Below are 14,517 nucleotides of genomic sequence, written 5' to 3' on the forward strand. Positions count from 1 at the left end.
TCGCTTTACCCACTCAACTGAGTGAACGCACCCGGCCCAGTCCTCACCTTTCAGCGGCGCAGAACATCTGGAGCATGAGCACCGAGGACGGGAGAGCTCCCAGATGTTTGGGAGACTGCTGTCTTCACACTCAGTCTTTTTTATTAAAACTTTTATTCATTTTTTCAGTTTACACATTTGATATGTTGTGACTTGCATTCTGTTTTTATGTACTTTTATAAACGCCCCAACTTTTTTGTAATTGACGTTATGACATCAAGACAAACAGCTGGGTTATAAGGCGGAGATTCATCTTTTGATGAATTTCTGGAGGCCCTGTGACAGACTGGCGACCCGTCCTGGACGTACCAGGCCTCCCGCCCTGTGGTAGTTGGGATAGGCTCCAGCGCCCACACAACCCTGAATCGGATAAGTGGAAGAGAAATGATGGATGAATTTCTGAAATTTGATAAGCATATCGATGAATTAATGAGGACACCGTCTAAATAATTGGCTCATTTTTCAAACTGAGAGACTTCCTTCTGTGTGAAGCTCTTCTTCTTTCTGTCTCTATTTGAGCCTCAGTTAAACTGCAGTAATGTCTATGGTGGAACATGTGTCTTAGTTATGTGGAGTAATTACAGACTTTCCAAATGAAAGTGACAAACAGTCCGAGACACGTCAAGGTCCAAACGTTTGGAGCTGGCTGGATGCAAAACCTTTCACACAGCCAGTGTAATTATGGACTCGTGTCTCTGCACTGATACAGGCTCAGTCCTAAAACCGTACACTTCTCAGGCCTTCACAGTTCTCACTAGTTTTCCGCTTGAATTACACACTCTGATTATTTTATTCCGTTATTCCTCAGGTGCTGGTCTGCAGCGTTACCGGGCCTTAGCATCTTTAGAGTAATTTTGGGATATTTTTAGAGTTGGCTTTGCATTCGGATTCATGCTGGAAGTTATATTTGTATTTCATGTGCATTATTTCATTCATGTGAATGAAGATCAGTGCGTAACAAGGTAAAGCAGTAAAAAAACGAGCCTGCACAGAAACACATACAGCATCAGCAGACAGTGCTGCACAAAGGCCTGGGCTCTCTAATCGCATAAACAGACAGTAGATGGATCACACTCTGAGTCTGACTCTCATTAAGCTTTTCAAAGAAGCAGCATCAGACTCAGATCTGCAGCCCAGAAAATCACGGCTGCAGTTAGCAGCAAACCCGCATCAGTGACGTTCATCTCAGAGGGCTGCTGAGGGTCACGTCCGGCCGTAAATGTGTTTAAATACGCCAGGCCTCATGTGGAGTCAGGCTGCAGTTTTAGACAAAATTAGAGAAGCAGATAGAGACTTCCTGTCTCTCGCTATAACTACAATTACTCGTTATAGACGGACTACATGGCCAATGTGAGCTACCCCCCGTATGAGGTTATGACCACGTGCAACCGAACATGCGATGAAACCTTTGGTGGAAACTTCTAACTCACAGTGTAACATTTGTTTTTTTGTGTAAAACAAAGTGCTCTGCCAAAAGCATTCCCTCACCTGTCCAAATCATTTCACTCAGGTGTTTCAAATCAAGCACCTCGGCATGCTGACGGCTTCTACAAACATTTGTGTCGCTCTCAGGAGCTCCAGCATGATGCTGCGATAAGATGCCACCTGGTCACCTGGTTCCACAGGTGACTCAGACCCGCCCTCTGTTTTCTGACAGAGGTGATGTCCTGAGCGATGACTCCTGATCACGAGATCCAGTTGATACGTTTTGAAGTCTTATCAATAAAAAGCTGTGATGGCTCGCTTTACAGTCCTTTTGCAATATTATTATCAGTGTCTGCTCACACTGACTGGTCGCTCCAAGTCTTATTATCTGGGTAAAATAAAACACTGATACAGATTTATAGTTTATGTTTCCCCTCCTCACACTGTAGTTACACGTGACTATTAGGGATCTTGTCTGTATTACAGAGTATACGAACCCCTGTGGCTCAGGAGGTAGTTCGACCCCCGCCTGGCCTGCATGCCTTTGGGCTACTAACCCTAAGTTGCTCTCCGACCTATCAGAGTATGGATGTGTGTGAATGTCAGTAAGCACTTAAAATCATAGAAGAAGGTGAATGTGACATGTTGTATAGAGCGCTCTGAGTACTCTGGGAGAGTAGAGAAGTGCTGTATAACAATCAGTCCATTTACCTCCTGAAAGATCAAAAATAACCTGCTGAATATGTAAAAAAAAAATGAATATTAAAACAGGACTGAACAAAAAATGATGGTAAACTTTCAAAAAATAGAACCATAAATATAATTTCTGCATTCATAACCAGAAGTTTCTTTAAAATGACTCAACAGCGTCTCCAGGTTCACCTTTCAGCTGTCTGCACCCGAGAGTACTGTGTAACTAGAGTCCAGGACAGGAGGTCAGGATACTGATAATACTCTGCTCTTTAAAGTATTTGTTACTTAAAAAGATTTTGTGTGTTTTCTGTCTTATAAATAATTCTTTTATTTTGTCCCGTGGCTAATCACCGCATAAAAACACAGTCAGCAAACAGACAAACAGGAATCTCTTCGTTCCCACGTTTACAGCATTTAGGGTTCAACTGTCTTCATTTGTAACAGAAGAGAGAAGAGCAGGAACCAACAGCTGCAGCTCAAAATGATTTCTGTGAGTTCAGTGAAAGAAAGCAAAGTTTGCTGTCCTCTATGATGCAGCCTTTAACGTTAACATGTTGGATACTCATTAATTCAAATACTTGCAACATAATTTGTTCTCTCTCCATTCAAACTGTAACTATGTTATCAGTTTGATTTAGAAACATGTGAGTGTTTCAGGTACTGAAAATATAATACGTATAACCTGGGACTTTATATTACAGTCATACGCTTCTATTGTTATAACTAATAAGGGATGTTAATCCTGAAACAGTGTCAATTAAAATGTGTCATAAATACAGTAAATATTGAATTCATTGTACACAAACAGTACACAGTACTATAAACCGGTTGCCATGAAGCAAACAGTAAGTCGTTCGCAGTTACTGTAAAGTTCATGCGTTCGTGTATTGTAAAGGACGGTTACAGTAACACTTTATCGTCACGTTGACTCAACAATTAGTGAACAGGTGGTGACATGTCAAGGCGTCGTGTGTTGTGATGTATATGGCGTGATGCTGATCTTCCTCCTGATGAACATCCATCTCTGGAGCGCCCTCCCCTCTGCTGCAGCTTCATAAAGGCAGCAGCCGCCGTGCAGAGTGACAGAACAGCCGGAGACTCATCCTGTCACGACCTTCACGTCGTACTCCTACCAGACGACTCTCTGATGCAGCCAGTGCCAAAGCAAGCTTACTGAACCATCACTATCAATTTCATATTTGTATCGCTGAAATCCAGAGAAGCATGTACGCCAGGAAGTCAGAAGGAAAGGAGCTTCGCAGAGGAAGGTCTTTGGACAACAGGACCGTCTCCAGCAGCTTTGGGAGAGGCTCGACAACCATCATATTCACTCTGAAAAACGAAGTCGGTGGTCTTATAAAGGCACTGAAACTTTTCCAGGTGAGGTTTCATTTTCTTTATGTTGACACAGATATGGTGTTTTCTGAGGATGTGTGTGACTGGCCAGGAATTTGAATGTGATCGGAAGCTTTTACAGCATCTTCTTTGGGTGTGTGTGTGTGTATGTGCGCAGGAAAAACACGTCAACCTCATCCACATCGAGTCCCGGAAGTCCAAACGAAGGAATTCAGACTTTGAGATCTTTGTGGACTGCGACACCGACCACGAGCAGTTCAAGGAGCTCACCGAGCTGCTCAGGAAGCACACGGACATCGTGGAGATCTCGCCGTTCGACGGCTCCGCTCTACCCGAGGACGGTACACCTTGTCGTACTTTGAGTAAACAGTAGCTGTGATAGGAATGAGTTATTTCACAGGTCTGCGTGTGTCTTGACTGTGTTTCAGATGTGCCCGGTGTGCCGTGGTTCCCCAAGAAGATCTCAGACTTGGACTTGTGTGCAAACAGGGTTTTGATGTACGGCTCTGAACTTGATGCAGATCATCCGGTATGTGCGTCATCGGACAGAGCTCTGAAATGAAGTGTGAACTCGGTAACCGACTGAGGTTTTGCTGTTCCTGCAGGGATTTAAGGACAACATATACAGAAAACGAAGACAATATTTTTCTGATTTAGCTGTAAACTACAAACAGTGAGTTCCTCTTATGGATGTTTTCATTAATGAAGTTAATAATAAAAACCTAGAAGGGCTTTCATCCTTTAACTCCGTCTCTCACAGCGGTGAGCCCATCCCTCGTGTGGACTACACTGCAGAGGAGGTGCGTACCTGGGGCGTGGTGTTCAGGGAGCTCCACAAGCTGTACCCGAGCCACGCCTGCAGGGAGTACCTGAAGAACCTCCCACTGCTGACCAAGTACTGCAAATACAGCGAGGACAACATCCCCCAGCTGGAGGACGTCTCGCACTTCCTTAAAGGTAACCGTCAACAGTGTTGGTCAAGTTACTTGGAAAAGTGACCATTAACTAATTCCTGATTACGTCTCCAAAAAAGTAATCCTGTTACTCTACTGATTACTTATTTTCAAAAGTAATTAGTTACTTAGTTACTTTTAAAAAACACGATACACAACCTGAATAGGTAATAAAGCGACCTTTCAGCCCAATTCTATTTTTTCTGCATAATCCATCATATAAAACTGAATCTAATGAAAAAGTCTCTTTAAAACGTGTCTTATTAGTTTGAATCTTTAACTTTATGCATCAAGGAAAAATTAAATCGTATGCAGCTGTCTTTGACTTGAAGAAATGTGTTTAACATTTAGACCTATTTTCTGCACATTCCAGCATTTAAAATAAAATAATTGTTTTGTGTTTACACTCTTTCTAATAGATGCAAGTAAAACAAAGCAGAAAATAACTAAAATCAAAAACTTAGCAGCACTGAGTCCTGTCGCTCTTAAATCTATTTTCACGTGTTTAGCAGGAGTGGTGCGGGTGGAGGTTTGCCCGGTGCAGGTGTGTCTCAGCGGTCATGCCAGCATGCTCGGTACTTGCTCAGAAGTTTAAGGTTTCATTTTCCCACGCAGCGTGCACAGCAGACGCGAACGTTTGTGTTACTTTGTAAGGAATCAAACTCAAAGTAATGTGAGTACTTCCACGCTTTAAATGCTGCACGGTCGTACTCTCTCCTGCACTCCACATTATCCCTTGTTGAACTGCACACATCTGTTACCACGAACTAATTACTTTTTTGCAATAGTAATCCCTTACTTTACTCGTTACTTTAAAAAGTAATCGGATTACAGTAATGTGTTACCTTAACGTGTTACTGCCCATCGCTGACCGTCAAATGCAAGCCAGGGCTCTAGACTAACTTTTTGTCACGGTTGCACTGGTGCGCCTAACTTTTTTTCTTAGTGCTGCAGTCTCTCAGTGCAAAATTTAGGTGCTTAACACTTTTTGGGGGGAAATTCAGTCCATAGAGACACTATTGATTTGTAAATGATTAACTAACAATCTTGTCAACACAAAGTTCTTTATTTGAAGCACATTTCTACCAGAAAGAGAAGTTACTGAAAAACTGCTTGTGCTTAAAGTGCGTTGGCACTCTTTGGTAATATTGTAGACAATGTTAAACTTAATCATCACTCTGACGACCTGTTTGCTGCTGAAAGGCCGGGGGGAGAGGGGACACAGTGCATTTATCGCAGCATATAATGTGTTTCTGGACACACTGCTGCTTTTTCAGCGCTCAGAGGTTGATGGCACCGTGTCAGAGCTGGCTATGAATTTCAGACAGATCAGACGGAGACATAACAAAAAAGTTATCAATCGTTCTTTTCATCTTTTTTTATTACCCACAGCTACATCCACTCTGTCGGGCCTAGGCTGCTCACTAAGGTTGGGTATCATCACTGATTTCTATAATCCATTCGATTCCGATTCACGAGGTCCTGATTCGATTCAGTTTTGCCTCAGACAGTCAGAAACATTATAATTCTGATCATTTATTATAAAATTATGCAATATGGGTAATAAGCGAATGAATAACGCAAAAATTTAGATTTGAGATGGGAAACTGTTCTTGAAGTACACACAGAGAGAGAGAGAGAGAGAGAGCTGTGCATGAAGTGTGATTTTATCGTGGTGGAAGCAAAACAGCAAAAGTCAGAGAAGATGTTTATCAACTGATGATGTTTATGACGATGACGTTTATCAAATGTGAAGCGTAGTTTGATCTTCTTTTGCTGCTGCTTCAGTGAATTTTGGTTGGAGAGACACAAAACCTGCAGCTCAGAATTGAGCACAAAAAAGACGTAAACACAAAGCGCGGACCGGCCGATGCATCAGGATCAGTGAGCTGTCGGCTTTCAGCCCCGACGGCGTGTCCGTGTACGGGCCGTCGGGTGAGAAAGCCGAGAAAGAGAAAGCTGATTCTGATGCGTCGGTCCGCTCTGTGTTTATGTCTTTGTGTGGAATCCGTGTACCTGTTCTCATTTACTGTTTGGTGGTTGTTGAAATAGTTTTGTGAGCTTTATCGCTTTATTCAAGCCACTCACCTCTCTCTATCTAGTGATGTGCGAATCATGAACGAATCGTTCAATACTCGAGAATCACTTTACTGACTCGTGAATCATGATTCACAAAACGCCAACTGACTCACTGACTCATCCCTGTTGCTGTTAGCAAACTAATATCATTAGTAGAACTATATCTAACTTATAATTAAAATTGTGGGGGAAAAAAACAACAGCCAAAAAAACATTAACTTAACAAAAACATTCCTGCTCTGAACTGGAAGAAAAAACCCTGAGTAGAAGCTCACATCAACACAATAGCTCCTCAGCTCACAGTAGCATCGCTCTGCTAACATGCTAACAGCACATTTGAGTTACTCACCCCCTCCCTTGCTGCGCTGAATCGTAGCATAAACGAATCACTCATCTTAGCAGCAGGATTTACATGAAAAGAGAAACAAATTAAGTTTCAGTGAAAATGTAAATTTTTTGCACTCTCTGGTCAACTGACTCAGTGACTCAAATGACTCAAAACCCGATTCACTTTGGTGAGTGACTCATTCAAACTCGATTCAGTAAAAAGAATCGAATTTATCATCACTATCTCTATCCACCTGCACTCTCAACTGGATCACGGCCAATCAGAGAGGTCCCGCCCCTGGCTATCTCTGATTGGTTTAGACCACGATAGAGGCATAATGTCTGTCTGTTGTTGACCACACGGAGACTTTCAGAGTTCTGCGACGTAGGATTTTTTTAGTTGCACCATTGAAAAATGTGGTCGCACCCTAGAGCCCTGCAAGCAGTTGTTTCCAAGCTGCTGAATATCTGAGCCAAAAACAAGGAGAGTGACACCGATGTTTCCCACTGCAGCTTTCAGGCACTTTTTCTGGTTTCGCACATAATGGGCAAAACCAGTTTGATTGTTTTGGAGCCTTTATCCTTCAAGGACCTGCAGTTCAAAAAGCGCCCCTCCCACATCCAAACCCATCTGTTCTCTGATTGGATAGTTACATTTGTGATTGACATGACATTGACCAATCAGCTGAAAGGAAGAAAAATAGGTCAAAATTCGTACTTGTAACTTGAAGCTTGAGTGCAGAGTTTCACACGTATGTCCACACACAAATCTTTTTTACGCACACACAAATTCTTTTTATACATACAAATCCTGATTTACAAGTACAAAATATTTATGACCACAATTTGAGCCCATAAACCCCACAGCAGCCATATTGTTGGTCACATGATGTCATTAAAATGCTCCAACAGCACAACCAAGGTCCAGAGATCCAGTTAGCAGACAGCTAGCAGCTACAGCCACCTGTCACCACCATCAACCTGTCAGTCAAAGAGGCCACGCCCCCAATAATGCAAACTTATAGCCTTAATACCATTTAAACATGTGAGTTATAAAATCGTCCTTAGTTATTATTAAGGGGGAATTATCTCTAGAGAACAAACAGTTTGTGTATCAGGCTGTAAACATGGTTATTTCTGCTGGAAATTTTTAACATGGGAGTCTATGGGGACTGACTCACTACTGCCTCTGCTGGCCGGTACATGAACTGCAGCTGTCATGGTAACTCTAATAACCCCTCTGCCTGCGTCCTTCTTGTTTTCTGTGTGGTTTGATCTTTGTGCCTCTGTTTTATTTTGACAGTTAAGTCCTTGTTACCTTTCTGTGTTTTTACTTCTATCCTTTGTTATTTTCTCCCATCCTCAGTACCCTCAGTATCCTCATTATCCTGAGTATCCTCAGTACCCTCAGTATCCTCAGTACCCTCGGGGCCTTTTTATCCCTCATGCTGGTGCCTGAGTCTTTGTCTAATCTTACTCCTCTTCAGTTCTGGCTTTCTTATTTTTGGTTAACTGGTCATCTTTTGGTCGCTGTTTAGATTAAAGATTAAGATGGACAGTGTGTGTGTGTGTGTGTGTGTGTGTGTGTGTGTGTGTGTGTGTGTGTGTGTGTGTGTGTGTGTGTGTTTGAGCAGAGTGCTCAGGCTTCATCATCAGGCCCGTTGCCGGTTACCTCTCCCCCAGAGACTTCCTGGCAGGCCTGGCCTTCAGAGTCTTCCACTGCACTCAGTATGTCCGCCACAGCTCAGAGCCTCTGTACACACCTGAACCGTGAGTGCACAAAGATACACACACACACACACACACACACACACACTATAACAGTCCGTTTTATTATCTTTCTTTATTTTGTTCATATTTCTAAAGCCTTGTGTGTGTGTGTGTGTGTGTGTGTGTGTGTGTGTGTGTGTGTGTGTGTGTGTGTGTGTGTGTGTGTGTGTGTGTGCATGCTGCAGAGACACATGCCATGAGCTGCTGGGTCACGTGCCTCTGCTTGCCGAGCCCAGCTTCGCTCAGTTCTCTCAGGAGCTCGGTTTGGCGTCGCTTGGCGCTTCAGATGATGATGTAAACAAACTGGCCACGGTGAGTGCTGCAGCGCCGACTCACCCTAAATACACCTGGATGAGGCGGGAACAACATGGCTCCCCCCACATATGAAGGGATTGGCTCATAAGGCTGTCAAGTCAGTTTTATTACACAGAACATTTTAAAACCACAGAAGTTGAACCAAAGTGCTTTACATGGACACGTATCTGCAAACGAAGAACCAAAACAGCAAACGTCACAAAGGGTTAACAAAGTTCTCACAGTGTTACAGACAGAGCGCAAACAGAAAGCTGGAATGAAACCGTGAGGGACCTCAGACATGACAAAAATAGGGCCTTAAATCTGATAGAAAGTTCTCAGTTCTTCTTATGGGGACAGGAAGACTCAGGGCAGCAGTAGCAGGTGAGAGGTTGGGCTGATGACCTCAGTGAGCTGGAGGCAAAATATGGAGTTAGTGTTGTGAAGTGGGCGTGTCCTGAGTTGAACATGTCTAAATATTAAGGCAACTACCAATAGGAGTGAAACAGACCACTGACTGACACGTAAAGGTGAAGCACACCTGGAGTAGGTGCTGAAGTGCCCGAGCACTCAGCCTCAGTCAGTCTCAGGGTCTCCTCTTCCTCTCCCCGTAAGAATCGAGCTCCTGAGTAGCAGGCAATCCTCACAGAAACACGCCTGTTTATCTTACAGCTGTGGCAGCGTGTCATTGGCTGGCCCTGATAGCAGATGTGCTGCGATGCCGTTCGCTGAGAGTTAATGTTCAGCTGCTTTACACAGAAAGCACAAAGTGTACATATCTTACAGGTAGAGCCTGCTGTGCTTATAGAGGTGCATGTACGTGGTTACCTGTCCTGTTAATCACCTGCTGAGCTCCTGCTCCAAACCTCTGCTGCATTTCTACATCTCCACCACCAGGTGACACCACCACGCTTCTCATCAGTGAGGAACGAGCCAATCACAGCAATTCTTACTTACAGTATATTCAGAGTTCCTCATAATAAGCAGTGTTGCTCAGCAGCTGATGCATTTACAGGATTCTTCCTTCAGGTTCAAAATATTCATGTGAAAAGTTTGTTCAGGTGACTTTGAGCGATTCTCAGTGTGCGCTCGCCCCGGGGTGAACGTCCGCCCCCTGGTGGACCATTGTCCTTTATACTTCCACCTGGTTTATAATCTGGGTAGCTTGAACCCACCAAGGTCATCGTCAGTGACGGCCCCGCCCTAAACCTTCCTGTCCTGAGTCTTTGAATCAAGTCGAGTTTTATTGTCAACCCAACAGTATACACTCAGGTATACAGTGGGACGAAATATCGTCCTCCTGGATCGAAGGTGCAAACTGTGAAAATAAAATGAAAGAATTCACATAAACAAATATACAGAAATAAGATCAACTAAGAATAAGAACAACAGTACTGAATAGAAAAGAATAAGAATAAATGAATATAATCAAGACTCAAAACTGCTGATTGTCAGTATGCGTGTTGTCAAGAGATTTATTCTAAATGACACTTCTTCAGCTGAGAGTCCAAGAGGAGAAAACACACAAACAGACGCTGCAGTTTTAACTTGCAAGGGTGTTTTGCAGAGCGCCCACATCAGAGTGGGGGCCCTGTGAAATGCGCCCTCTGTTCTTGCAATTGTCTTTATTTATACACAAGAAAAATGAATACATTTGACGTGAGCGTGTGCGTATGTGATTGTGTGTGTGTGTGTGTGTGTGTGTGTGTGTGTGTGTGTGTGTGTGTGTGTGTGTGTGTGCGCGCGAGGTCAGAACTGCTTGTTTGACTTCTTACTATCGCTGTGGGAAGATTCAGATACAAATATCAGAACACGTTTCATAAAGTACGATCAGTTCTAAGCTAGGAAATGATCATCATGCAGCATTCTATCACAAGTAAAGTCAAAGGAGCTTGCAAAGAAAAGCGTCTGGACTTCTTTAAGTTGCTTGAAGACGTTTCACCTCTCATCCGAGAAGCTTCTTCAGTTCTAAGGTCAAATGGTGGAGAGTCCCAGATATAAACCTAGTGGGAGTTTCCCCCCACAGAGGGACAAAAGGACCCCCTGATGATCCTCTAATCGCCTGAGCCAAGGTGTGAAACTGGGTGTGGGTCCCAATCAGCCAGGGTTTCAGGTGAGCTCATTGTGAAACCTGGCCCCACCTTATCATGTGATTTCCTGAGGTCAGATGGCCCAGGATGTGAGTGGGCGTTAAGGCGTCTGGGAAGGGATCTCAAAACTGGATTATAGATGGCAGACAGTTGGTGTCGACACCAACTGTCTGCCATCTATAATCCAGTTTTGAGATGGCAGACAGTTGGTGTTTGACTACGATGACCTGGATGACTGAGAACCTTCACAGACATATCACAAGTAAACTTATATCATTAAAAGCTTATACTGACTAAAGAAATACAATATTCTATTGACACGTGTATACAGCATGCTGAGTTAGCGCTAATGTGATGCTGCTGAGCTCAAAATGAACAGAAAACATGAAGAAGGATTCAGTAAATATAAATACTGGAACGAAATGTGAAAAACTAGAAGCAGATGCTGCTGAACCTCACCTGTCCACAGTTTCACCCACACCAGGCTTTAATCCACCAAACAGACAGACGAGCGCTGCTGACTGAGCGCGTGCGGTGGCGCTCTGAGCTGATGTCGGTGTCCTCCTGTTTGTTCCAGTGTTACTTCTTCACTGTGGAGTTTGGGCTCTGTAAGCAGGACGGCAGGCTGAGGGCGTACGGCGCGGGGCTCCTCTCCTCCGTCAGTGAACTCCAGGTGACCTCCGACCTCCACACTGCACCTTCATCTGACGATTTTTAAACGACTCAGATTATTAGTGATTTTTGTGTTTTCTTAAACCCACTGAGTGGTTAAAAAATCCACATGGCATAAAAACACCATCTTAAAACTCCTCCCATTTTTGTGTACTTGTATTTTACTTGAGTATTTCCAGGTTTTGATGCTTAAAACTTCAACATGTGAGATTTTACTTCACTGCACTCACGACTCGCTCTCAGTGTTTGGTTTTTGGTAGAAGCAGCACAGAGCGTCCTCCAGCTGACACCAACCGTTGCTAAGCTAGTTACCTGACACAGCAGTCACCTGCGCTCAGGTTTCAGTAAGTTTGGACTCTATCTAAAACATCTGTGCACGTGTCTGTCTGTCCTCCTAGCACGCTTTGTCCAGCAGTGCCAACATCTTTCCTTTTGACCCCACGGTGACCTGCAACCAGGAGTGCATGATCACCACGTTTCAGCACGTTTACTATGTGGCCGACAGTTTTGAGGAAGCCAAGAACAAAATGAGGTGAGCTGCAAGTTTTCCCCACATGATGTGTGAGACGCACCGTGAACCCTGACCCTGTATGTCCCTGCTTGTCCCTGATTTTGGTTCTGAGCCGATGTGAGAGCTGCAGCTGAGGATGTAAAGTGTGTGCTGTGTCTGCAGGGAGTTTGCCAAGACCCTTCGACGTCCCTTCACGATACGCTACGACCCCTACACTCAGAGCGTGGACATTCTGGAGGACACCAACAACATCAACAGCATGGTGAAGGACATCCGGCACGAGCTGGACATCGTTGAAGACGCTCTGAACCGACTCAGCAAAAAACTGCAGAGCTTGTAAAGAGGTGCTCACAGTAAAGCCGCTGACAGCCGAACACGGCTTCTATGCCTCTGCTTCTGCTCTGAATCTACTTCTGCTGCAACAAAGCCGACACCTCCTCCCGAGGGGGGAGGGGCCTCCTGAAACATTCGCTAGGACACATTTATTGTTTGTAGGCTGAGCTGTAAAAATGCGGCACGTGTGCCGTGATAATCTGTCTGTAATCATGTGAATTTGTGTGATGATCTATAAAATACACATAATTGAGTGTGAGAGTTCTGCAGTGATCTGATCCTGGTTCTGTTTGTGCTGCTGCTCAGTTCCTGCAGCATTTAATGCGACACAGCACCCGTGTCCATTAGATCAGCTGCACACACCTACACGAGGCCTCACAACAACTTTTAAAGCAACAAAGTGTTGCTGGATGTGCAAAGAGCAGCATTTAGTTGTGCATGCTTCACACCAGCAGAGGGCGCCACTCAGCCACCCCACCAGTATCCACAGCAGAGTACCAGCAGCACCATAAAAGCACTTCGCTGGTTAAAAATAGCTCACAGATATATTGTCACTGAGCAGGAACCTTCAGCTTGTGATTGGGAGCAGATGTCAGTCGGTTAAATACCTCTGCTCATCTCCAGCTTCATCTTTTTATTCCTGGACTCTCTCTCCCAGAGCAGCTTTGCATGATTCATAGTTCAGAATAATCCTTCCTTACCTGCTGGGCCTCCTGCGACTCCTCAGCTCATCCCTTTAGCTCCTCCCCCTTTAAGATACATTTCTTATTGGCTGCTTCTCACAACCAAAAGGTTTGAACGGCGGGTGGGTGTGGCTCCTATTCCCTCTGTGACATCAGACAGGTCGAAGAATAGAAAGCGTTTAGAGCAGCTGGGTTTGGGCTCAGAAACGATAATGATTTTGTATGTAGTTCTTTTCTTATATGAAACCTTATTAGGGTGGTCCTGCAAAAAACAGCCTAAAGTTACATTTTAAAAACATGTTTCACTTCACGCTTGACTGAAAGTTTGATACCAAACTTTTAAATGTGGCCTGTACATCACTTCAGGTATATCACAGTTAAAATACTGCGTGTATAATCAGACCGATGCAAACTGGAAGGATGCTTCACACCAACAGGAAACACTGACCAATCATTTAAAGTCCTGTCACTGACTGTGATGCTCATCAGAGACTACGAGCTCACATGTAGAAGGACAGAGTCCACAAAGAGCCCTTAAAGTCAGCAGTGAGAGCTGCCAGGAGCCTGAAAGGAGGCTAACACAGCGCTGCACGTCCCGAGCTGATTGGTGGATCTTTGGTGGAGGCAGCTAAAAAGCCAGCGGTGTCATATTAAAGGAAAAAACTGAAGTTTGTGTACAGGGTCCAGTGTTCAGAGAAGCTGGACTGTTAGTGCTCGTTCTATTCAGCAAAGAGTCAAATTTAAACAGCAGCGAGAGAAAATGGTTGACATGAAGTTGTGGCTTTGATTGTTAGGACCTCATATGAGAGCCGTGCTTGTTGTTAGGAATCACTGAGTATTGAAGTCAAGAATGAATATTATCTGTTCAAATATCATCACGTCCACATCCTGCACAGTTTATCCACCGTGCTTCATCCTGATACCTGAAGTTATGGAGACGAGGAGGCGAAGCTCTTCAGCATTTCAGTCGTTTCTCAGGAGAACTTCAGGATTTACTGGAGTCTCTGAGTTTGCTCACCCTGAGACGAAACCTCACCTGGCAGGTGGCTGACCCCTCCCCTCCTGTCTGACTCTGTGTTTCACATCCTGTGAATCTCACAGCTCGTATCAGAGTTTACATCTCTCCAAACATGAAATATTTGTGACATAAAACACAGCTGACTTTCTAATCGATCAGTGATCAATGACAGGACAGAAGAAGTGATCACAGAGGATTTATTCTGAACTCTGAACCGACCAGTATTCATAATTCTGACCTCGCTAAAAATGTCTCTGCTCTTTATTTATCGGTC

General features: G+C 44.1%; 1 protein-coding gene across 2 annotated transcripts; it reads left to right on the forward strand.

Moving 5' to 3' along the window:
* The first annotated feature begins 78 nt into the window (after positions 1–78).
* LOC120721386 (tryptophan 5-hydroxylase 1-like) lies at positions 79–13,141 on the forward strand. Of its 2 annotated transcripts, none has more exons than XM_040011674.1 (10): positions 79–3,537; positions 3,671–3,854; positions 3,903–4,042; positions 4,119–4,186; positions 4,274–4,470; positions 8,507–8,642; positions 8,828–8,954; positions 11,604–11,699; positions 12,097–12,230; positions 12,372–13,141. In XM_040011674.1, the coding sequence occupies exons 1-10, from the start codon at positions 3,382–3,384 to the stop codon at positions 12,547–12,549; spliced, it is 1,416 nt and encodes a 471-aa protein (XP_039867608.1). In that variant the 5' UTR covers positions 79–3,381; the 3' UTR covers positions 12,550–13,141. The 2 variants fall into 2 exon arrangements, with proteins under 2 accessions (XP_039867608.1, XP_039867607.1); XM_040011673.1 differs by having other exon boundaries at positions 3,942–4,042.
* The last annotated feature ends 1,376 nt before the right edge of the window (positions 13,142–14,517 follow it).

The sequence above is a fragment of the Simochromis diagramma genome, unplaced genomic scaffold (assembly GCF_900408965.1).
Source record: "Simochromis diagramma unplaced genomic scaffold, fSimDia1.1 OVJJ01000603.1, whole genome shotgun sequence".
NCBI classification, from domain to species: Eukaryota; Metazoa; Chordata; class Actinopteri; order Cichliformes; family Cichlidae; genus Simochromis; species Simochromis diagramma.

Coding starts and splice junctions, on each gene's coding strand:
- LOC120721386 (XM_040011674.1), top strand. CDS start 3,382: ATGTACGCCAGGAAGTCAGAAGGAAAGGAGCTTCGCAGAGGAAGGTCT. Junction 4,043..4,118: donor AACTTGATGCAGATCATCCG/GTATGTGCGTCA, acceptor CTGTTCCTGCAG/GGATTTAAGGACAACATATA. Junction 8,643..8,827: donor CCTCTGTACACACCTGAACC/GTGAGTGCACAA, acceptor TGCATGCTGCAG/AGACACATGCCATGAGCTGC.